Below are 24,609 nucleotides of genomic sequence, written 5' to 3' on the forward strand. Positions count from 1 at the left end.
GTCATAAAAATACATTAAGGTTTGCAGGTTTTTATGTCAAAAAAATGCAAAATCAGTTAAGAGTTATGACTGTTTCCTGTTAAAACATGCTTTCAATAAGAAACGTGGACTAATTTTCTGATTCTTTAAGACAAAGCGAGACATCATCACCTTTTACCAGAAAGAAAAAATGAATATTTCAATCCGAGGAAGTTGAACTAAGATATGAGTATTAAAGGATTTTAAAATGACAGGGGAGAAGACTTCATGGAATTTGGTGATAAAGCCTGTGTGTGAGTCGAGGTGATTAAATGCCCCCTTTCCTGCTGTGTCAGTCTGTAGCAGACCTGTACCGTTTGCCCCAACCATCACCCCAAGTTGACCCCACACCAGCTAAACCCCTAAGAGCGTTAAACATTGTCACCCAGCGATAACTGGCGAGCTAAAAAAAAAAATAAATATAACTTCTCATTGTGCCTGAAACAGAGTAGCAGCCTGGAAGTCTTTGAACAGAGAAGAACTCACAGGAAGGGCAAACAGGTCGTTTCCTCTCAGACTTGGTGCCCGGGGAGGAAAAGTGTGGTAGCGGTGTGTTTATGTGAGAGCTGGACGTGGGCGGAGGACCACTACCAGCACCATATTCTTTGCATGGATAATTTAACGTCACAGTTTGATTTGTTGCACATCAACAGCATGTTTAAAGCCAACCTTGCCCTGCATGAGGACTCTATTCACCGAGAGCTCTAAACATTTGTTTGTTGAGGTGGAACTGAAATGATCCTGCAAATCCTAGTTTACACAGAAAAACTCCTACAGAAGGCTTTCATTTCTTCATATGTCGCTTCAGATGAGCTCATCTTTCTCACGATCCACCCAAAGCGCCTAATCCTTCATAGTGGTTCCATTCATTTATTTATATTCATTAAATCTTCTTTTTTTCTATGAATTTCTTTCTTTCAATTTCTATGAATCGTTGCAGTTTTTTTCTGAGTGAGGTGATTAAGAAGAAGGTGTGAAGATCTAAAAAAGAAAACTACCAGCTAATGAACAAATTAGAGGTTATTTTCTTTATTAGTACCCTGAAAATAAGATTGTCTGATTTGTTTTTTTCTGTCACCACCAGAGATTTACTGTGCAGTACTTAGTGAATTATCACTTCGTGCAGGTCCGATGATCTTTGTCATACTAAGAAAAATTCAATCTTTTGAACTGAATTACTAGACTATTGTTGGTCGAAATAAACTGTTGATCAGAAGGTCCTGGCAGATTAGATCTGTTTCCTTCCTACATTTCTCTCTTTCTCTCTCCAAGGCCCTCATTTTCAAAGTTGTCTGTCCAACACCCCCCACCCCTCCTTCTCATTGTCTCCTGAGATATGGCCACAGTTCTTTAAAACACACACACCGAGCCGATGAACGTGTGTGTGTGTGCCTGGGCTCTGTTTACATTAGCTGTGGCTGAGTGGCCAAAGCTAGCGCAGTAACAGGCTGTCAATGTGATTTATGAGCACATCACACACTGTCTGAGCCTGCCAGTCACACAGAAGCATACATGTACGCACACACAAAGAGATGGACAACCCGCCGACACGCACATACCAAGGCACGCATCTTTTTGTGACGGTCAGAGTCACTTCATTAAGCTGACTTCTGACCAGTCCCAAATGCTCAAGCGACACACTCGGCGTGCACATACATCGTTTTCCTTTCAATGCATCGCTTCCACAAAGCCTTGGACTTGAAAAATAAATTGCAGCTGAGAGCGAAAAGGGCAAAAAGTCCTAGTCACTGATGTACAAACACTTCCAAAAGTTAGTGGGAGGAGTTTTTTCTTCTTTCCTTCATAGATTTGCTCCATCAGTTTTCCTCTTTGTTTGATTTACATCCAAGCTTGCTTGAGCTTAACCCGTTTACTGACCGTATACAGGACGTATGTGGCGGCTCCAAATTTGCAGCCTTAATAAGGCTACTGTCCATCAGCCCTACGGCTGTATAGGGCAGGCTAGATTATGGATTTAATTTCTGCTTTTCCAAGATCTTCATAATCTTTTTGGGTGATTTTTTTTTTTTTTTTGTGAGCAGTTAACAGGTTAAGAGAGAAAGAAGCATAATAAAGGTAAAACAACAAATAACGTATCGTAGCATCTATAGTGCACTGCATGCCAGAAGACGATTGATTATTGATGCGCAGTATGTCAGCAGCTCACACCCGGCGACCTCGGCCACATCAGCTACTCGCAGCTCTGCGGGGAGCCATATTCCCTCAGGTGTATGTGTGAGGCGTCACGCATCAAGCCTCTCACTCTCTGTCTGCGTGTAAGCGTGGCATTGTGACCAGCGTTTGCACTTGTCTCATTGTTACAGGACAAGCAACCTGAAAACTGGGACAGCGGAGGAGCATGGGGGGAGAACGGGAAAGCCATTCAGACACCCGCTCAACATGCGAGTCAACCACAACTGGTTTGCTTTGGTCACGGTTGAGTCGGTTGCCCGCTGTCAGCGAGGAGCATGTGGGCTGAGGTGGGGTGGGGGGCTCTGTCCACAGGGAGAGGAGGAGTACAAATATGAGGATGTGTTTCTTCTTCAATCTCTCAGAGGCTCTTTCTCTTGAAGTGTTTCCTCTGTTTCTTCTTAGTATCATCACTATAACATTAGAATCACAATTAAACACATATATGATGTTACCGTTCTCTACCTTACAGGTGTTATTGGTTAATTATGTCTGAATGATCTAGATTCTCCTTTGTGTGTCGCAGTTCGATCACATCAGTCTTAAGGGCTGGCTATACTTCTGCAGCAGTGTGTCGCAGTGAGCTTGGTGCAGATATTTTTGATTTATGCCCAATTTTGATGCGTGATCTGCGCCATGTTATTCCACGCCACAAGGCAAGAGGGACAATCACGAACTAGCTGTGGGTCGAGATATGGCCGAGGTGGCAAAGAGGTGGGGTCAAGTTTGTGCAACAACGGAGGGACAAGAGGGTGAAAAAGAGCAGTCATCCAGGTGGAAAAAGGGTCCCTTCTTCTATCTGGTCCATCTTCACAAGTTGTTTTCCACAATGGCGGTCATACGAACAAAACAAGCTGGTAGGGTACAAAACAGGAAATATGCATAGTGTAGAACCAATGTAGAATTGGAGTTTTTGGAGCGGTGCATATCTAAGTTAACTGCGACACACATGCAGACGACCTGGTTTCTGAGCATTAACTGGCCTTAACTGTACCTGAGTAGCCTGGACAGCCAAGTAATCAGGACTCAGCTCATCAGCCAATCAGGAGTTTATGATACAATAATTATGCATAATGCTGAAATGCTTCTCTGTAGCTTTAAGAGTAAAAATGCCAGTAGGAGTGTTTGTTTTCTTATTTTCTAGACTGATTTGCAGCCTAGGACCACAGTGTCTGTTAAACCTGCAAATGTTTGAGTAGTTTTGCATATTGTACCTGTGTGAGTCTGAGAATGTGTGAGAAAGCGAGAAAAAAAATGAAGCACTGGTCTATCTATAAAAATATATTTGGTAAGCTATTTTTTAGCTGCAGACGAAAAAACCTTATTAGGACAGCTACACAGCTGAAGAGGGTTGGTCACCTTTAGTTATTACTGATTTTAATCCACATCCATGTGAATTAAAATCACATGGATGTGGAGGGGATCAGGCCTTAGGATTCATATCTGTGCTCCAACCAACATTAAAATAGAAAAAAATTGGAGGAGAAGAACAGTAACCTACTGCATCTTTATTCCATATTTTCCATCCTTGTGCCCTTTTTTTCTCCCTCTCTCACATTCACCACTTTGCAGCATTTAAAGGCACTTCTTTCCTTCAGAGTGTGCTTGAGCTGAGTGAGAATTCACCTCTTTTGCCGCCTGCTTCCCGGCCTGCTGCTGCTGCTGTTGCTGCTGCTGCTGTTGCTGCTGCTGCTGCTGTTGCTGAGTCAGAAGCTGGAGATGCAACTGCTCCTGCTGCTTCTTGTAGTACTCCTGTAGCTATGGATAGGTGCAGAAAGGCAGGGAGAAGAGAATAGGAGGTGAGTGAGTCCAAACACACAATGAAGAAGCAAATAATCCACCAGAGTTGGAACAATCTCTAAACAAGGAGACTCAAATAGCAAAGATGCTTCGAGTTCCTCCACTCATGATTGAAGACACAGCGTGTTGTTTTGGTGGTTTGTGGTTTATTGACAAAACCAGTAGCAACAAACAAAAGAAAAAAAAATGATCTGGGAGAGACGGCTGTGGTACTAGTCGCATGCAGGTGTTTAAGTGTGTCTGTGTGACCGCGCAGATTAAGGTTAAATCTTTCTGATCGTTCAGAGTTTCAGTGTTGTACCTGGAATACAAGAGGCAGACCATTCATATAAGTTGGCATGAAATGGATAACATTGAACACGTAAAGTCGCTGCCAAAAGTATTCACACTCACTTTAACGTTTGGCATCTTTTCCCACTACAGACCTCACTGATATTTACTGGGATGTTGTACGATTGGAAAACATGTTGGTGAGATTTTTATATTTTGTAATCATTCCAAGAACAGGCATCCTCTATATATTAAAGGAAAATTCCGGTTTTTAACACTTTTAGCCCATTTTCTGTAGTGTCCAGGATGCATTTGAATGATCGACACCAAAATTTTGACTATGGGCTCTATGCACAGCTCCACTACTTCCTGAATTTAAGGCAGCTCCTTTGTTTCCTGTCTTTCATTACTGGACGAACTGATTAATCCAGGTGTGTCTGGCCAGTTACTTAGGTCATACACACCTGGATTAATCAGTGCATCCAATCATGAAAGACAGGAAACAAAGGAGCTGCCTTAAATTCAGGAAGTAGTGGAGCTGTGCATAGAGCATATTGGTCCTGTCTCTGCTATTTGGCTCATGCAGAATCCCCCCCTGGCTGCTTTAGAATGGCTTCCATAGTGCATGCCCGATAATGTCCTTAAAACAACCTTAAATGTTCTTTTTTTAAAATATGCTACTCACCGGGTTGTCAGCGCTGTTCAATGACGTTCCAAAAAAAGTTTCGTAAAGAAAAAACGTTCCTGTAGTGTTTTATTTACAGAAAATGGGCTAAAAGTGTTAAAAACCGGAATTTTCCTTTAAGAGCTCATATCCCCATTATTAAAGCTCTAACGAGCTTTTATATTCAACATGAGGATGTTTCTGCTGTTTAGTGAGAGGAGACCAGGCTTCTTCTATGTTGCTTTGCTTTGGAGCTTGTATTGATTGATGGATTGAATTAAAGGAATAGTACACCCAAAACATGATTAGCCTTCATTTTCTACTCACCCCCATGCTGAACAACACTCTGGAGTACTTTTTTGATATCTCAAATGCATCTGGAGATCTGGGAGGCTTCTTGCTGTCTGCTGACATTCAAATAATGGAGGTCTATGGTGCCCGAGGCAGAAAGGTCCATAAAAGTCCACAAAAAACGTGTCAATATTCCTCCATACTGCTCGTCCAATGTATTCCAAGTGTCCTGAGTGGGTAGCGTCCATAATTTACTCGAAACAAAGTCATTTAGAATGTTTTTAGAGCATAAACAGTAGTGTATAGGACTTCCTAAACGCGCGCGCATGCGAGTTCACGAGTCTACGGAAACTGCGGCAGACCAAACCAGATGAAAGTGCGCATTCAGCGTCTGCTCTTGATAATGCAAGCGTAGAAGAAGAAATGTGCTGTTTACCTGTGCAAAGAAAGAAACAACGAAAGAAAAATGTCTGAGGACTTCATTGTTGAGGAAGAGCATGAGTTCTTTGCCGAGCTGAATGCGCTCTTTCATCTGGTTTGGTCTGCCGCGGTTTCCGTAGACTCGTGAACGCGCTTTTAGGAAATCCTATACACTACTGTTTATGCTCTAAAAACATTCTAAATGACTTTGTTTCGAGTAAATTATGGACGCTACCCACTCAGGACACTTGGAATACATTGGACGAGCAGTATGGAGGAATATTGACACGTTTTTTGTGGACTTTTATGGACCTTTCTGCCTCGGGCACCATAGACCTCCATTATTTGAATGTCAGCAGACAGCAAGAAGCCTCCCAGATCTCCAGATGCATTTGAGATATCAAAAAAGTACTCCAGAGTGTTGTTCAGCATGGGGGTGAGGAGAAAATGAAGGCTAATCATGTTTTGGGTGTACTATTCCTTTAATTCAATCCATCAATCAATACAAGCTCCAAAGCAAAGCAACATAGAAGAAGCCTGGTCTCCTCTCACTAAACAGCAGAAACATCCTCATGTTGAATATAAAAGCTCGTTAGAGCTTTAATAATGGGGATATGAGCTCTTAAAGCATTCCTTTAAGCAATCTCACAGTGGAGACATTTACTTGATACATCAGCTCAAATAGACAAAAAGAAGAAAAAGGTGCCAAAGGAAGGAAAAATGCATGAGGGTATATACAGTATATACAGTGCGTAGCATTATATAAATAAATATCTAAAGTAGGATTATCATACAGGGTTATTGGACAGGGTATTTATGTAGATGGGTATTTACCTACTGTATATAACTATTGCACTGGGTATCAAATATAAAGAAACAGGTTATTGCACAAGGTCTTAAATACTAATTGAAAACTGACACAAAGGAGTACACATTCCTACAAAGTAGGAAAAATCCTACTTTTTTTTTCAGAAAAAGTACAGCTGGAAGTCTCTAGGCTCTACCAGTTCTGCTAATCTAAAGATTGAAAGGTTTCCCAGTTCTTTATTAAGAGTAGACATGAGTGACCCCATATTTACCCAGGATCGCCCCCCATCTCTCTGCATACATCTTCCCATTAGCTGGCCAACCGCCCCTGTCCCTGCTGAAGAAAAGCATCCCTGGGAGTGGCAGCCTAGTGGTTAGGGCATAGAGCTTGGAATCATGAGGTTCTGAGTTCGAGCCCCACTCCCACGGACTGCCACTCTGGCTCTCTGAGCAAAAACCCTTAACCCCGCACTGCTCACTGTGCACCCCACTATGACAGCCCACTGCTCCCCAAGGAGCAAATGTAAATTTCTCCAATATGAGATCAATAAAGTTCAATTACATCATGATGGTGCCACAGAGGATGCGTTCAGGGATAAACATGAGAGGTTCATGATCTTTTTTTAACCTTTCAAAAATGTTATTTTGTTGTCAAATACTTCATACGAATGCTACTTTTGGTCATTCGGCCCTGTTCCAACATCAACAACAGTTTGCTCTACTTGGCAGCTCCTCCCACATCTCCAAAAGAACCTGTTCTGATTTCTCTCCTCAAAAAGAGTCATTGTAAGATCTGTAACCACCTCACCTCCTTGCACTAACAAAACTAGGGACCTAGAAAAGTTAGGGAACATGCTGTTGATGTTATAGTCAAAGAACAACTTTAAACTCCCAAGACAGGAAAGCATTTAGCAGAAACATTTATAGAAGCTCTGAACCAAGAGGTAAGAAAATGTCTCTTTGCACTTGGTGCAGACAGATTTAAGAACCTCCAGAACCAGTGTGGATTTATTTAGTCTTTAAATACAATGCAATGTTGTCCATGACAGCAGCTGAGGGACAGAGGACACCGGTACGTCAATCCGACTTCATGCTCTTCAGGCTAAAAGCTAATGCAACAATATGCTAGCTAAAACCATGTAACATAACACTGTATTACATTGCTTTTTGTCCAGTGATTATGAATCTTAGACTGCTTGTACATACTTTTTGATACTCAAAATTAAATACACTAGCAGCCATTCAAAATTTCCCCACTTTCCTTGATGGTCGTTAGCTGAACCTCTAAAATTCCTTTTTAAACATTAATCTTTGTACTAAAATATTCTTTCTGTCATGATTTGTGGACATTTCTCTCACATGGAACCAGCTTACAGTTTTAGTCGGACACCCTGTCTACTTTTAATACCAGGCTTAAAACTTTCCTTTTTGATTAAGCTTATAGTCAGAGCGGCTTGGGTTATCATGAGCTATATCTACAGCTCTGCTGCTATAGGCTTAGTATGCTGGAGGACATACAGTAGTAGTCATTCAAAATTCCCTGGTCCCCGAAAACTCCTTTTAAAAATCAATCTTTGTACCAAAATATTTTTTTCTGTAATGATTTGTGGACATTAAGATCTGAAGAGAAGCATCACCTCCTGGTCAGACCCTGTAAATCAGTGAAAGGGTGGAGTCAGAGTAAAAAAATGCACATCCAGCAGAAGGCCTGTGAATGGAAGTTGGAGGGGATTTGGCTGGAAGTCGCAGGGGAGTAGGCTGCCATTTGAATGGGAAGGGCGATTTTGAATGGTTGCTAGTGTATCAGTTAGTTGTGAAAGTTATTCAATGAAAGTGCAGCAGCTTATCCTATTGATGTAAACAACTCAGAAGCGGCGTCCCAGTAAAACTAAGTATCTTTCTTCTGGCTTGGGAATAATGACAAAAAACAAGTTCTATTTCATTGTGAATCAATGTTGTATTAAAAGGCTCAATTTCATGATGTTAGAGTTAACTTTAGATGGCATAAAACACCTTTTAATCTCATCATTGTTCTTCATGATTCTGTTTGTTCACCAATGTTCTAAAAACCTCTAAAGCCTGGAAAAGCTAGATTTATATGGATATAAGGGACAGCTTCCTCTTAAAGGTATGCAAAAGCAAGTTTATGAGTCAATATTTTCATTTTACCAAAAGTGACACCCTTTAGTCTGATAAAATTACGGGAATGAATTACACATGCACACCAGTACACACACTAATCCCTATGAAAACATACAGTCACACATGTTCGGCCTCCTCTGACTGGCCACAGCTTGTCTGTTTGTTTGAGTTAGTAATCATTAATTTACCCAGGAAGTTCCATTAAGATTAATATCTTCAGCTGAGGGGAAAGGGGCGAAAAACAAACCCCAGTGACCACAGAGCATCTCGGTCTGTGTGAGCGTGAGTGAGCGCTGAGGAGAGGAGGAAGGGAGGTTATTCTCCCGAGAACAGCTTGTACAAGTGTCCATCTGCAGTTTGTCTTTGTTTCATGGTGCATCAAATGTTCAAAGAGGCTTTTCAGTGAAGGAATGACTTCACAGCGCAGCAGTTGCTACGGTCTCTCATCCGTCTGACCCTACGGCGAGCAGACTACACACCGCTGCCCATCCTCGCCGCACACATCCCATCCCAAGCTCTCTCTTCTTTTTTCTATTTTTCTTAAAGCAAAGCTGTTTCATATTATCCAGCTTCAGACACACTTTCTCCTTTTTATAATTTACAGCTTTACCCTTACGACATTCTTTTTTGTGCTTAATTCATTTTAAATGCAGGACTCAGTCCTTTTTTTTTGCTGTTCTTTCTTTTATTCCCCATCTCTCTTTTATCACTCCTTAGGCAGAGTTAATCTCTCTTTTCTGCGTCACTAGCCCTGATCGCCTCCTAATAACACAGACAAATGCATATGCAAGTGCGAACATTCACCAGCAGACACACACACACACACATATATATACAACCTCGGCTGCAGAGCGGTGAGTTGAAGGAATAATTAAGTGATAATTACAGTCTTTTAATGATTTGATTCAGTGGCTCTGTACATTAAGTGTATGTATAAGTGAGGCACTCACCTCTTCAGCCTATTACCATGACCTTGACTTTAGAGGAAAATGTAGTGAACAAAAAAGGCAAAGCAGCCACAGCAGAAGTAGAGGTTGGAGGAAACTTAAAGGTTGCATCCACAACCTGGAACTCATGCAAACACACATCTGCTTTGAAGCAATGGGCTGTAAAACATGCACACAATTTTACACAGGGCACTATTGCCATGGGGATATGAAATTTAATGCTTCAGTGAGTGATGTGTTGGTTGATTGTCCTATATGTGTGCATGTGTGGGTAAAAGTGGCTGATTTGCAGATATACACTAAGTGCATGGCCCATACTGTGGTTAATTAGTGGGAGAGCAATGTTAAACTCTGTGGTTTTTTTATTAGCGGTGAAGCCAATGAGAGTGCTTTATCACACCCCCCCCCTTCTTCATGGTGCGTCTTCTTTTCCCTCGTTACAGAAAATAAAGGACGATAAAAGAGCAGAAAAGGACCAGCAAGGAGGATCTCTGTCATTTTTTTCATGTCTGCTCTCAGAAAGCCGGCACTTTTTCCACTTTCCATTGTGATACATGTTGTCAGATCTTCCCACCGCAATTTACACTTACCTAAAGCTACCCCTTCCTATTAAAATATACAGTCTGCGCTCCAGTTTTCTACACTATCCACTACCATGCAATTACTCCTGCGTCTCCAAGCTGTTAGGAGGCAAATTCACAGCCTTTATGGTGCCGGCGTGTGTGCTTTGCTCGTGCAGGTAGGCGGGAATGTGTCGGTGTAGCTATGCATTTGACAAATCCACTACAGCTAAAGAGTGTTTATTGAGTAGTGTCGACATGGCAACCCCTACTATCAAGGGGCCAAGCATCAGCATCATACACACTTCTGATTCACTATGACTGATGTTTTGATGCTAAACAGCAAATCTGTCTGTAAAGCTGAGCACAGGGATACTTTCACATTATCCCCCAAAAAATCAGCTGGTCATTTTACTCATCTGCAAAAATCCCAAAAAGGGGATTTCTACGCACCTCTTATGTAAAACTTTTTCAGAATCAACTGAGAAATCTAAAAAATATTAAAGTTTGATGAGAAGAGAGGATGATAAATGAAGACTGAGCTTTAAGTAAGAAAATACACAAGGAAAGGACAGATGAAGGGAGCAAGGAAGGATTGAAACAGGTATAGGACAAGGGAAGGAAGCATAAAAGGAAAGGAACAATTGAAGAAACACAAAAGTAAAGAGTATGAGAAATGAGGAAGGAAATGGATATAAGAAAAAGAAAGGATAAAAAAAAGGAAGATAAAGAGAAAGGACAGGAAAATAATGAAGGATGAAGAAAGAGTGATAAGAAAATGAAAAAAAAAAATAAAAGAAGAAAGGATACAAGAAAATATGCACAGAGAAGAAAACACAGGAAAATCAGGACAACAGAGATTTCAGGACCATTTTTTCCTCCATATCTTTCTTTTCCATCTTCATCCATCACAACAAAGTTTAAAAGGTTATAGTGAGCCGCTGATAAAAACTAAACAATGTTTTTATTCATGAAAATCTTATTTTGAAAGAAGAAAGGAAGTACTGTTAGCTACAGGAAAAGAAAGCATTGATTAAAACACCTTGGAGCCTTTACTGCTGCTGCATTTTGGATTTTATGCTAAAAAAAAAAATTATTTGAATTATAAATTAGAAAATACTAAAATGTATCAAACCTGGCAAGATATTTTTATTCTGATTTTCCAAGTCTTTCATAAAGTTTGAGATTTGTGAAACTTTTACTCTTTTTGGAAATGCAAAGGAAATAATAGTTTAAAAGATGCAGCTTAATATCAGCCGTCTCTTCTTCTAAACTTAAAATCATGCACCAGCTGCTTCTGTGAAAAACAATCAAGCATCTGAGATCCACTCTAAACTGTTGGATCTACTGAACTTTGGTTAGACACCAACTGTCTGTATTTATTCTAAACAAATTGCTCACTTCACTCAAACATAACTCAATAACTTCCCACCGAAATGATATGATCAGTATAAACTCCAGAATGAGGGTTCGATTCCCGCAGCCCGTGGATTACTTTAGGTGTCTCCTTGCTTTGAGCTTCTGTAGCTGCATCTGATGAAATGATGTTGGAGCTGGAATCCAGAGCTGTGTTTTTTTCTAAACATTCTGTTCCACTGACATCTTTATGTTTAAATATTGTGATGTCAAGCTGATGGGTGAGGAGAATACGCAAATAACCAGCTTTAACCAGCAGCGCATCCATGATCTAATGGGGGAACTATTACATTTCTCTCACAGCGTTTATTTAGGTTAATTCCTGAATATCTTTAGAGCATGAAGTCACTTTATTCTCTCAGCGCACAAGATAACACAATGGTGCCTCAATTTCAGTTTTTCGAAAACCTACTGCCGCCAGTAAACAGATTTATTCAAGTCAAATTCGACATGTTAATATGCAAACGTTTCATATTATGTAGTATCTGCACAATAGGTATATAAAACAATAATGTTGAATGACAAGATATTCTTCAATGAAACTTAAATGCTGCTGGTGAAGATTCTCAGTCATCCAGGTCATAGCCATTCCAAAAAAGGTTAAAAAACAAGACTTTGTTTCCAAGTTTGAAGACGTTTTACTTCCCATCCAGGAAGCTTTTTCAATTAAAATTTTAATTGAAAAAGCTTCCTAGATGGGAAGCAAAACGTCTTTCTAACTTTTTTGGAAAGATGCAAAATGTTGTTTTTGTCTTCAGTCACACAGTATTTTCACGTTCTCTATAAAACAAGAAGCCATAGTCTTAAAGTAATTAAAGATGCTTGAAAAGATCACATCATTAAGAATCTCCAGCAGTGGATGTGATTCACTCTCAGGTTTGGATCTAACCCCCTAAACAGCCAACCTCAGGCGCTGACGATAAACAGTCAGTCAGGTCCTTCTTTAAGGTGTTACGCACTTTCCAGAGCCAGGAAATTTGCAGGAAAAATCACAGCGGACCAAGTTTACAATGCTCACAACCTTTTCCAACTTCTGGAGTATAGGTAGGAGCAACAGTTTCAGGAAAGCTTTCGTCCCATAAGTCATCATGCTAATAAAAACCTGACTGACTCAGTGTAAGGAGTTACCCCTGTGCAACAGCCCAGCAACTCTACCACGTATTTATTAAATTTATAATCCTCTATTTGCATAATTTCAGTCTGCTCCATTCTCTATTTTGTTCGTATAATCCATATATGTTGTTTGTATGACTGTATTACTGCGTTATTGCAACAATAACGTCAAATCCAAAATCAAATTCCTTGTATATACACACATATCTGGTTGATTCTGACATAAATAATGTCTGTGTTTAAGAAATGGAATTAAAATGACTGAAATGGTTCTGCTCAAAGCTGTTTTAATAACATGTATGAAAAGAGGGATTATCTGGGCTAAGTGAGCACAAAGCGTGGAGTTTGTACCTGCTGTAGCATAAGAGCCTGCTGCTGCTGCAGCAGGGCCTGGAGCTGAGGAGGGGACAGGATCTGTTGCATTTGCTGAGGAGTGATCATCTGTGGGCTCATCATGGCCATGGAGACGGGAACCTGAAGACGAGACAGAGGGAGAAGTATGGAGTGAACTTTGGTGGGAAAACAAAATGAAATACATAAAGAAAACTTTTAAAAAATCTTTGCAAAAAAAAAAAAAGGTTATGAGAATAACTTTGCAGTTTTCTCAGATTGTTTCAGATCTTATTTTTTCAAATGTATTTTATATTTTTTACAGATGCCACATTTTCACATCTAGCATTTTTACAGCTTTTATATTGTCTTTTTCTGTGACATTTTTGTTCTTTACATTGAGTTTAGGAATTGCACTCCTTTCAAATTATATGTCACAGATCAAATTTTTTCACCTCAAGCCAAATACAAGCGCACATATTGACCAATACAATGTTGTTCTTAACGTCCTAGTAGACCAATAGAAATGCCTCATCTGATCTGTAAAACACAATCCATACACCTTAATTTGAAAAAATTCTAAATACAAAATGAAAAAACCAAAACCATATTTTCAAAATATAAAATCTGTGAAAAACAAAATTAATAAATAAAAATTAGGGAAAAAAGCAGATTACTTTATGTTTTGCATCTGTTTCAAAATTCCATTTACAAAACATGTTCTTTGCTGCAACAATAATAGAACCAAAGTCACTCCGTAGAGAATCCCATGTTAAAAGCATCCTAATATTTATATTAACATGCAAAACGAGAGGAAATTAATCCGTATGAGGTGAACTTTTGTGTTAAAAAGCCTCTGTTGGTGCAGGAAGCCTTAGACATGACTGTGCCCGCTGAATGCTCAACTTAAAATAAACAGCCTGCAGTACAATCTGGATATACTGTAGGCCGGTATGGGCAGGTAAGCCAGGGAGGTGTGTTCTCTCATGTTCTCTGTTGTCACTCAGGAAGAAAAAAAAAACTGGCAACATCAGATAAAGACAAATAGAGAGACGCAGTAAAACACATTCACGCTGTTGACATTTTCCTGCAACAAGGCTGGCATTGTATAAAAAAAAAAAAAAAGAAGAAAACTCCAATTTCCATCGCTGCTGCCAGAGAAGAAAGGACAGATATGCAATCTACCAATAAAATATAAAACCTTATCTGCTTTTATAAACACATGATTACGACTGTCGTCGATTCTCTCCCTGACCCAGCTGAGAGAGGAAAAAGGAACAACAAAGTTGCGTATCTGATGAGATGAGTATCTCATCAGATTAGAGCTGCAGGCACGTAAAGAGGCAGAGAGACGGGAAGACATTACAGAGTTGGGATTTTTTTTTTTAACTGCAGATGGTGTTGTGCAAACCCTCCTTTATGTTCTTGCATTGGACACAGAAACATGCAGAGATGCTAATCTGATTACAAACAACAACTCTGGGGGAAAGCTTACTGCACAAATCTGAAACTGAGACTGCAATTGGATAAAAAAAAAAGAAAGAAAAGGGGAAAAAAAGGAGCAGGAATCCTGCTGACTAAGCCCTTTTCTGTTCAATAACTCGCGGAGCAACAAAAGTGAAAGAGTAAAGTTAAAAAACGGAACAAAGGATGGAAGTATTTTAGTTAGGAAAATACCTTAAAGATAAAAAAAGAGATTACTACTTCAAAAGATACAAGTTATCAATCTGTATTATGGTGTTTATAAGTGAATATATGTGTTTATTTGAGATAAAACAGCAGCTTTACTGAGGAGCTGCTCATTTCCCAAACACCGGAGCGGGTGGAAGAAACTAAGAGGGAAACAGAGGTGAACCATTACTGTTAGATTACATCTATAAAGAGTCAAATTGACTCTATAAATACCAGCTATAAATACCAGCTGCCTCGTTACCAGCTGCCACTCATCCTCATCTAGCTACATACAGTGAAGCTCATTTGTCAACCAGCAATGACTTCCATTGATTTATGGACATTTCTCACCCTTTCTGTAACCTATAGGGCTGCAGCTAGAGGTTATTTAGCTAAACGCTTATTTTATTAAGTAATCAATTAATAATCAGATGACAAAACTGCTTTAAAGAAGATTTTACACAGAAAATCAACTGTCACTTGAGGAGTTTTTTTATGTAAAAAATACTTCAATCTGCATACAGCAGTTAAGGATTAATAAATGACTAAATCATTATTTCATCCCTAAGGCCCTAATCCTGACAATAAGCCAAACCATTACCACTGCATACCTAACCTTAACTCCATTCACACCTTGTTCCTAAACCCAATCGCAAAACATGAAATGAGGATAGGAAAACTGTCCTACAACCAGTCCTCAGTTTGATGGTGAAAATGGAAAAAAATGGTTCTCACGGATGGACCAGTGATAAGCAGCAGATGTCCTGGACCGTAGTGCACATATCTAGTGTTATGCAAAAGTATTCACATCCCTTGATAAATGTGTCTAAATGTTGTCCAGGTTTTCAATGCAAAGTTGATAAAATATAAGTTACTGTGTTCTAATCTGTAAGGGACCCTTTTACTGCAGTATCAGTACTTTAAACACCGTTGTTTATATGTAGATGTTGAAGATCTGCCTGTTTTTCAGTGTTGTCCTGTTTCTCTGATTGTGACTGGCTGGATGTGCTCTCTTCATCCTCAGACATGGGAGCTGGCTCAGAGCTCGTCTGCCTGGCTGTGTGTTTCCTGGATGGTGCCGCCTTTTAAAGTTGCTTTCTGTATCTCTGCTTCTGTCTCCTTGAACCCAGACCCAGTGGGCCTCAGCAGATGGCCGCTCACACTGAGCCTGGTTCTGCTGGAGGTTTCTTCCTGTTAAAAAGGGAGTTTTCCTCTCCACTGTTGTTACAAGCATGGCTCTCATGACCACCTCCTGATCAGGAATGGTGAGGTCGGGAGAAAATCGAATGTTTGAAATTCAGTCAGCTGACGTGAGGTGGACGTGGGCAAATCGCTCAGTGGGCAAACAACGATTCTTCTTCTTCTTCCCCTCGGACTAAAACACAGAAGAATGGCGGGTGTGCGAGTGAAATTGAGTTCTTTCTGTAAAATTCTGTAAAAGCCACTTGTTCTCAGCCATGTCTTTGTCACAATATGGCATCACCTTTTCTTTTTAGGGCTTTCAGGAAACAAAATTGCACAAATTGCCAAGGCAGCATGTTTCACTCTAGTGAGCTTCATGTCACTCTTCTACTGGTTTGGCTTCCGGATAGACAAGTCCGAGTGGCTCCAAGTCACTGCTGAGCTGAGTCCGACGTAGTTTTTAGACGTACAGGGTGAGCAGGTAGGTCGCATCAGAGCATCGGGTTGCACAGTGTGAGAACATACATGGTGAGCTGTGAACTTTTAAACCCTGCGGTTTCGTTGCACAGGGTGAGCTGTAGCTGCGTGCGACGATTGAAAAAATCGTAGTTTATGCCCGGCTTTAATTAAGGCTGAGATGAAATGAAAAATGTTTGAGACTTCATTCACATGGAAAAAAGGTTTCAACAAGGTTTATTTTGGGGTATCATAATCCAGATAACTAAATTTTCCATTTAAGGACCAAGAGGCGACTGTTTTTGAAAGAAGCTCTGCTGTGTGGCTGCAAGGTGGGAGTCAAAGCGAGGTGAAAGGTGCGACCCTTTGGCGTTATGGCAGTTGGTAAGGAACAGACGAGGGAGGTGGAGGGTTGTGGGGTGTCAGCGAGGAAGACAGAGGTGGTGATGGGTGCCGCTTGGCGTCATGCCAGCTTGCCCCCGCCGCCAGGCCTTGTCAGTCTAGGCTGCCAAATGAAAAGCTGTAATTAATTGCTCTTGTGCATCCCATTCTTCCTCGCCGACTACTCATACATCCTATTTTATACACACCACCATTGACATTTTCAAGTCAGAGGCGTAATAATTACTGGAGTTATAGCACCTTTTTTCTGTGTGTTGGATTACCCTGCGACGCCGGAGCCACATGTGCAGGAGCCGTTGGAGTGTGTGCGCGGCGGTGGGCTGAATGTTGAGTCGTTAAGGTTTGACGCCATTAATTGCCCCTATAATCTAATATCACAAAGCGTTGTGATTATGGGGCATGCGTTGCCACCGCCATACGACACCGCCAGCCTCAGAGCCCCGGCGCAAAACAAAAGCCTCACCATTAGCGATTTGACGGGCCAGGACAAAAGCGCCTCACAATGCAGAATTATATTTTCATTCGGCTTTGTCTCTCCTGGTGAATGATTTCTCCCCTTTCATTGGACTGTGAATAGGGAGAGTCTGAAAAGCAGGGTGATTTGAAGTCAGCGATTTATTAAATGCATTAAATTTTTTCTACCCCCCCTCCCGCCGCTGTCGTCCATGTTTTTTCATGTTGCATGTTAATTTAAAAGAGAGAGATGCGTGGTAGATTAGTGGGAAGAGAAGAGAGAGGTAAGGTGGGAGAGGGGAGGTTGTTGTGAGCAGGAAAGAAAAGGATGTGTTGAGAAATTATGGGTGGAAGATAAGAGAAGTGTTTTGAGCTGTCAAGCAGAAATAACCGAGCAGGTTCTCTAGAAGAGCAGAATGCAGACGTCCAGGCATCCCAACGCTGACACACAGGTGAGAAGTCGCAGTCCTGCACCATATTTAGTCAAACCGGAAGATAAAAGAATGAAGAAAAAAAAGCCACTCACGTCATTAACAATGCAAGAAAAAAAGTCGCAAAGCCTTCTAACGGCGCACGGGCAGACTCACACTTCAGAGGGGTCAGTGGCTGACAGAGGTTAACCCCTGCCATGGATGGAGGGAGCTGAGGGAGGGAGGGAGGAGAAGAGAGAGCGAGGAGACAGCCCTGTCGTTTACAGAGAGCCGAGGAGTAATTAGAGGGGTGTTTGAAGAGGGAGTTTAACTGATTAACAAAGGCAGGGAAGAGGGAGTCAGGGAGAGACCAGAAAGATGGGAAGGAGAAGGAAGAGAAAGGCATGAAGTCCCCGAGGAGAGAGGAGAGAGAAATCGGGGAATGTTACTTGCATTTCAATGAGGTTTCATCTCTTTTCTCCCTTGATGACTTTTCAGTCTAACTGGGAGGGAAGCCACTCAGAGAGGGGATGAGGGATTGCTGCCTGATATCAGTCCAGTCAGCGGACAGGATAAACAGGTCAAAATGTCTGCAGTCGAAAGAAAATCAAGAAAGCTGTTTGCACCTTCCTATAGAGTCTGTTATCCTAATAAAATCCACACCCTTCATTAGATTAGCATTAAACACTGGTACATTTCAACAGGTTATTTGTTCATCCACCAAATTCAATAGATGATCCAAGTCAGGGTGAGGAATCGCACTGAAACTAACTCTAAACATCTCATGTTGATTCATCTCTAATATAAAGCTTAGATATGTCTTCACATGTTGGAGGAAGTCCCGTTTTAAAGTCTTTTCTGTCAGTAAGACAAGTCTGAGCGTAGAGTGTTGACTTAAATCTTATAGAAAACACTTAAAGGGACCTAAAATTAGGGTGATTGGAAAAAGGCCTTCCAACCTCAAGGACCTAAAGATAAACCAATGAAACATGAAAACAGCATTCAGAAAGACTGAAAAAGAAGTAGGATCTATTGGTTACTGAGATGAGCAGAAATTATTCTCATTGTGCACTTTTTAAATAAAATATATTTTAAAGAATGTTAAATGACAGAGGTCTTATCTCTTAAAAAAATCTTTGCTAATGAGATACAATTCTAAATATTACAAGGGTAATAATAATATTTAGCTCATTTTCTTAGGTTCTTGTGCATTTTATAAGCATTAAAGTATTAAATTTAGATTGAAAAACATTATTTTTTAAATGTAGCTAAATTAAAAAATAAGATTTGTACTTTTTTACTCTATTTCGCCCTTTACAGGAGTCAACCCATGCAGGAATTTTAAAGCTAATGCCAATACCAACTATGTATACGTCAGTCTAAAGGGCTGGTTATCCTCCTGCAGCCGTGTGTCGCAATGAGCTTGTTGCAGATATTTTTGATTTATGCTAATTATTGAAGTGTGGTCTGCGCTATGTTATTCCACGCCACAATGCAAGAGGGACAATCAGGAACTAGCTGTGGGTCGAGATACGGCCGAGGCGGTGAGGAAGTGGGGGCATATAGTGCGTCCACAGAGGGACATGAGGGCGAAAAAGAGCTGGGATCCAGGTGGAAAAAGGTTCCCAGCGATCTCGTGCACCTCGCTCTTCGCTAACTGGTCCATCTTCACGAGTCGTTTTCCACAATGGCGGTCATACAAACACAACAAGCCGGTAAGGTACCAAACAGGAAATACGCATAGTGTAGAGCGGATGTAGATTTCTGTGTTAACTGCGACACGCACACAGACGAGCTGGTTTCTGAGTATAAATCAGCCTAAAAGGTCCTTAACCAATACATTTCTTAAGGCGATATTGTATTTTCTTCCTCCAGTCACATGACCAAATTGAACAGAACCAAAGTTGCAAACGTTTAAATAAAATCCAAACAATGAATAGCAAATGGAAGGAGTTACAATGCATGTGCTTCCCGTGATCTAGAGACACTTGTGAACCGACCAACGCATGAATGTATCAGCTGCTGGTAATACTAGAAAAAGGATGACAAAAATAACAATATATTAAACTCTACATTGCTCTATGTCTATTATGGAACCAGTGAACATTGGGTGGTCTATTCCGTAAAAATTCAAAAATATCCACTGGACTTGGTTTTCAAGATTTGAAGACGTTTCGCCACCTCTCCAGGAAGCTTTCTCAATTCAAATGCTTCCTGGAGAGGTGGCGAAACGTCTTCAAATCTTGAAATCCAAGTCCAGTGGATATTTTTGAATTTTTACGGGATGACTACGACCTGGATGACTGAGAACCTTCATCAGCACATTGGGTGGTCTACTGCAGTTTTTTGGAACCGTGATGATCAGGTCCTGAGGATGGGACTAGGCCATCAAGTGCTAAGGGGTTTAATGGAGATGCATGTATTTATTTTCTCAGGTAACCACTCTACAGTGATAAGCCGTTGAATTGTGTACGCGATGGCAGAGAATCAGGGAACGGTGAGAAGAGAGGAAGCTATGAATCTAAACAGACTCTGGGTTTAAATGATGCAGCCTCTGCCTTTGGGGTCTATGGGGACACACAGGAAAGAGGAATAATTGAAAAAATGACAAGGAGAGAGCCAGAGGAGCAGAGAGCCTGACACCATCCTCCTCCTCCTCCTCCTCCTCCTCACCCCCTACCTTGGAAGGAGCAAAGCCCAGCGCTGTTTATCCTTGTCACTGAGCATTAGCACCTCACAGGAACCCACTGACTCTCCAAACAACCTGACTGTCATAGATACACTAAAACACACACCTACATCTGGATGTGATTCTTTAGAGGCACCTTCCCTCAAAGCTACCAAGAATATAAAACCATTGCTGTGTTTTGGTCGAATCTGACAGCTTATGAGGAGAAAGGCTGTCCTGATGCACCATCTGTTTGGCATCTTTCATACCGCCTGTATCGGTTTGTACTCTCGTTGTGTGGCTCCTTGACTTGTAAATGATTCTTGTTGGTTGAGGATTTGTTTGTTCAGCAGCTATCATCAGTATCACAGCCTCCATCTGTGTGCCCCTGCAGGTAAACAGCAAGTCTGTGCTCATTTATGCAGAGAAATGAAAGGAGAGAAAACGGGTCGGGAGCGAGAGGGGGGACCAGAGAAGCAGATGAGACAAATATTTAAGTGGAAACTAGACAGCGGAGGAGTTTCCCACTGAGCTAAGAGTGGTGTTTGGAGCTCAGGGCCACCGCCACTGTGGAAAGTGAAGAAGGGGCCCCATTGTGTGCAGTAAGCAGCCTCCTCTTGATAATCTGAAGCAGGGCAGGGGCCACATTACTCCTGGGGACACTGAGGCGAGAGCACAGGTGAGGCTCCCTAGGAAACAGGCCTTCTACAGCTTCAGTCTTCAAACATTTTAGGTTTGTCTTTTTGCTGACTGATGTTTCTTTATCTGAGCCAACATAAATGTGAGATTAGAAAAAATGCTTTGTTTGTTATTTGGGATAATTGGAAAATGTAAGAATTATCCAATAATAGTATTAATAAATGGAATTAGGAAAGAAATGGTTGTGCAATAGACAATAAAGTCTAAATATGACTGAAAAAAATTAGCATTTTGAAGTAGAAGAGTCATAAACTAGATGGATTAAATGAAAATGGGTAAAAAATCTGGAAAGGAGTCGATCCAGACCTGGTACTAGGGTTCAACTTCTATAAAATTCTGTTATATTTATCAATCATTAAGGATGTGAGGCGGACAAACAGTAAAACAGACGTGGATTCCTCCAATGATGACCTCCTAATGTAAAACTAAAATCAAGGCACCAATTCCAGCTTTGACAGGGGACAGATGAAAGAAGAGAAAAGGACAAAAAAAAAAACAGGGTGAAGACAGTGAAAGGCCAGAAAGTTCAAGTGGATAATCCCTCCCCCTTCCTCCCCTACTCACCCCCCATCCTCTGCTGCTGCCTCCCTCCATCTAACGCCCCAGTGCCTCAGAATAAAAATGACAACACGCTTTCAGACCCACACACAGCCAGGGCGCTTCATTGGGAAGTGTGAGGCCGTTATTGACCATATTTCATTACTGATTTCACTCATGTTTCAAATCTCAAAATAAGACTTTCACACTTGAGTGGCCAGACCCAAACCTTTCCTCTCCAGCCTGTCTGCCCAAGGCCTCAGTCCAGAGTCGAACCCAATTCAGCGAGGGCTCATGCACCCTTCACAAACTGTCAGGATACCATAACTGCACACCCAACACAGCCAGCAGTAGATGCAGCTCCCTCCACATCAAATCAGAGAAACTGCCAGCTCAGCACTTTCATTAAGTGGACAAAAGGAATGGTTTTGGGAAAAAAAAGCACTTTGAAAGAAAATAAAAAATGGGACAAGGAGAGGAAGTTTTTTAGTTCCATAGACTCTGGAGAACTGCAAACTCTTTCTTCCGCATCATTTTATTGATTTCTCAGAAAGCTTTGAACTTTGCCTAAACTTGTTTTGTTCTTTCTTGCAATAGCTTTGAGCAAAAAAAAAAAAAGTCCAATGCAGAAAGATTAATAAAAGCAACTGTGAGAAAAGAATCACATAAAATTAAATATATAAAAAAACAAAAACAAAAAAAAGTGGGATTTAAGAAAGGCATGACTTTGTTTTCTCCCCCTTGCCTCCTCCTGTGCCCCTCCTCTCCCTCCATCCCATTGGGCCGGTGTAAGCCCTCTCCAGAGAGCAGGGAGCCAAGCTAATTAACATAAGCCTAATGAGCCTTTTAATTTTTTTTCCTAATTAAACGAGCTCCTCAATAATACATGAAAACAGGACACCACGCTATTCAATTACTTACGTATGGGCCATGGCCAAGCACGTGCCTTAATCTCTATGTGTGCAAAGTGCCAGCTTGTTAAGTGTGCCAACCATGTGCCTGCCAAGTGCTGCATATGTGTCGGCTTGTGTGAGGGTGTCCATTGTGGGGAATGCGAGGCAGGTTGTACATATCATGCAGGATAATCCACAAAATGCTCCCTCTGCCAGCCGGCTACTACCCACACATTCTCTAAGTAGCAATCATGCCACTTGCAATTAGGGTGATAGTGGCCAATAATAACAAATCTAAGACAAAATAAATCTAAAGCCTGAAATGGTGTCAATTCTGCTGAGGGATATATCTATACACAAGATGGGAAAAGCTTTTTCAATTTCAAAAAAACATCCATTTGAGGTGTAACAAAAAATGATTCTGTCAAAATTCACAGTATTTAATTTAACGATCATTCAAAATACATAAAAATGGATCTTAAGTAGTGTTGCGCTGATGCCATTTTTTGGCCCCGATACCTGGCTGTGCAGTATTGGCAGATACCAATACCACCTGTTTGAAATTGATGTATGTGTGTATATATGAAGAACTGCATACTACATGGATGTAAAATAATTGCCATCATGGCTTTGACACGCTGCTACCTACCTTTGTGAAGCAGGAAAAAGACTAATACAAAGTGAATCCAGTAGAACTTTTTATTGCCTACCTGGAATGGGTGACAATAGTTGAAAATAATTTTGGCTCTCATAATGGTATCGGTGCCCTATTTGTTTGTACTCTTCGATATCAATACCACCGTTTTAGTGCTGGATCGGGGACTCATCCAATACTGGTATCAGTGCAACACTAATCTTAAGTATAGAAACATACCTTTACCCAAACAGTTATTTTATTTTCTTACTTTTACACGACTCCTAAACCTTCAGCTGCTAGGTGGCAGCACAGTGCATATTATTTAGTGGCTCAGCACCAGCCGCAGCAAAGCAACAACAAGATCTGGTGAGGTTTCCCGCCGAGTAACGATAACATAAAAACATATCGTCTTTATTACTGTATCAGGATACATTGGGATAAATGTTATCGTGACGCAGATATCGTGAAAAATATCAAATCGCCAATATTTATCTTACTAATTTAAACACCTAACATCCATCCATCCATGTGATTGGTGCTTCTCCATTGCATCAAAACTAGAGCACACCCCAGACAGGTACAGTAGTATTGAAAAAAAAATAGAACCCATATCTTTTTCCTGTAAACAATCATGTTCAAGTCTGTCTCTGAAATAAAGGAGTGGCATTTGGATTTTTATACTTAGATACTGTTCAGGAGTAATCATATAATCCATAAAAAAGTCTTGATAAACCCTAAAATGCCTAGGTAAAAAAAAGAGATGCATATACCTATCCATTACTTTAATAACTGCCATACTTTATTGATATAAGGTATTTAATTCAATTAAATTCAGTTTATTTCTATAGCGCCAAAATACCACACATGTCATCTCAAGGCACTTTACAATTCAACCACATCATACAGTCAAATTGATTTAAAGTTTTCTATCCAAGGAAAACCAGTTGATTGCATCGACTCATTGATTCGAAGGAAATCTCTCAAACTAAGCATGCTTGTAGCAACAGTGGAGAGGAAAAACTCCCTTTGAACAGGAAGAAACCTCCGGCAGAACCAGGCTCAGTGTGAGCGGCCATCTGCAGAGGCCGACTGGGGTTCAAGGAGAGAAGCAGAGTTACAATGGCAACTGTATATGCGGCCCCATCCAGGCAGACGAGCTCTTAGCCAACCCCCATGTATCAGGATGAAAAGAGCACATCCAGCCAGTCACAGTCAGAGAAACAGGACTACACTGAAAAACAGGCAGATCTCGATCATCAGCTAAGATGGCTTGGTCATCTGTATCAAAAGCCCCCTGGATTACTCCTTTGGTGTCCTGCCATAAAGATGTGAACTGATAAAAATTTGGCGATACAATATGTGGCATTAAATAGTGAGCAGACGCACTTACAAAGTAGGGCTTGACCCCTAATAATGACTCAACCCATCTGTTATATTTCTTCTTTACGTAGACGACAGCGTCAGATTCCAGACAATGGGCCTCATGCAAGAAGCTTTCGTGCGAACAAATTCATTCTTTTTAAATTTGCTTTTACTGGTCCTTTAATTCTGCTGCTCAGCTCTCAGTCAGCAGAACCTCGACCTCCAAACCAGTAAAGTTTTTCTTCTTCATCTTTAAAGCCATTTCTGAATT

General features: G+C 40.9%; 1 protein-coding gene across 4 annotated transcripts in view; it reads right to left on the reverse strand.

Moving 5' to 3' along the window:
• The window catches only part of foxp4 (forkhead box P4), a 135,374-nt gene that overhangs the window by 31,833 nt on the left and 78,932 nt on the right, over positions 1 to 24,609 (reverse strand). For all 4 annotated transcript variants that reach the window (XM_038298143.1, XM_038298145.1, XM_038298144.1 and 1 more), the window contains 2 exons: positions 12,990 to 13,112; positions 3,835 to 3,966 (listed from right to left, as the gene is read on the reverse strand). In XM_038298143.1, the coding sequence (XP_038154071.1) occupies positions 3,835 to 3,966; positions 12,990 to 13,112 (255 nt within the window). The remainder of the gene's footprint in view (positions 1 to 3,834; positions 3,967 to 12,989; positions 13,113 to 24,609) is intronic.

Source organism: Cyprinodon tularosa, unplaced genomic scaffold (assembly GCF_016077235.1).
Source record: "Cyprinodon tularosa strain WSP-4 unplaced genomic scaffold, ASM1607723v1 ctg40, whole genome shotgun sequence".
NCBI lineage: Eukaryota > Metazoa > Chordata > Actinopteri > Cyprinodontiformes > Cyprinodontidae > Cyprinodon > Cyprinodon tularosa.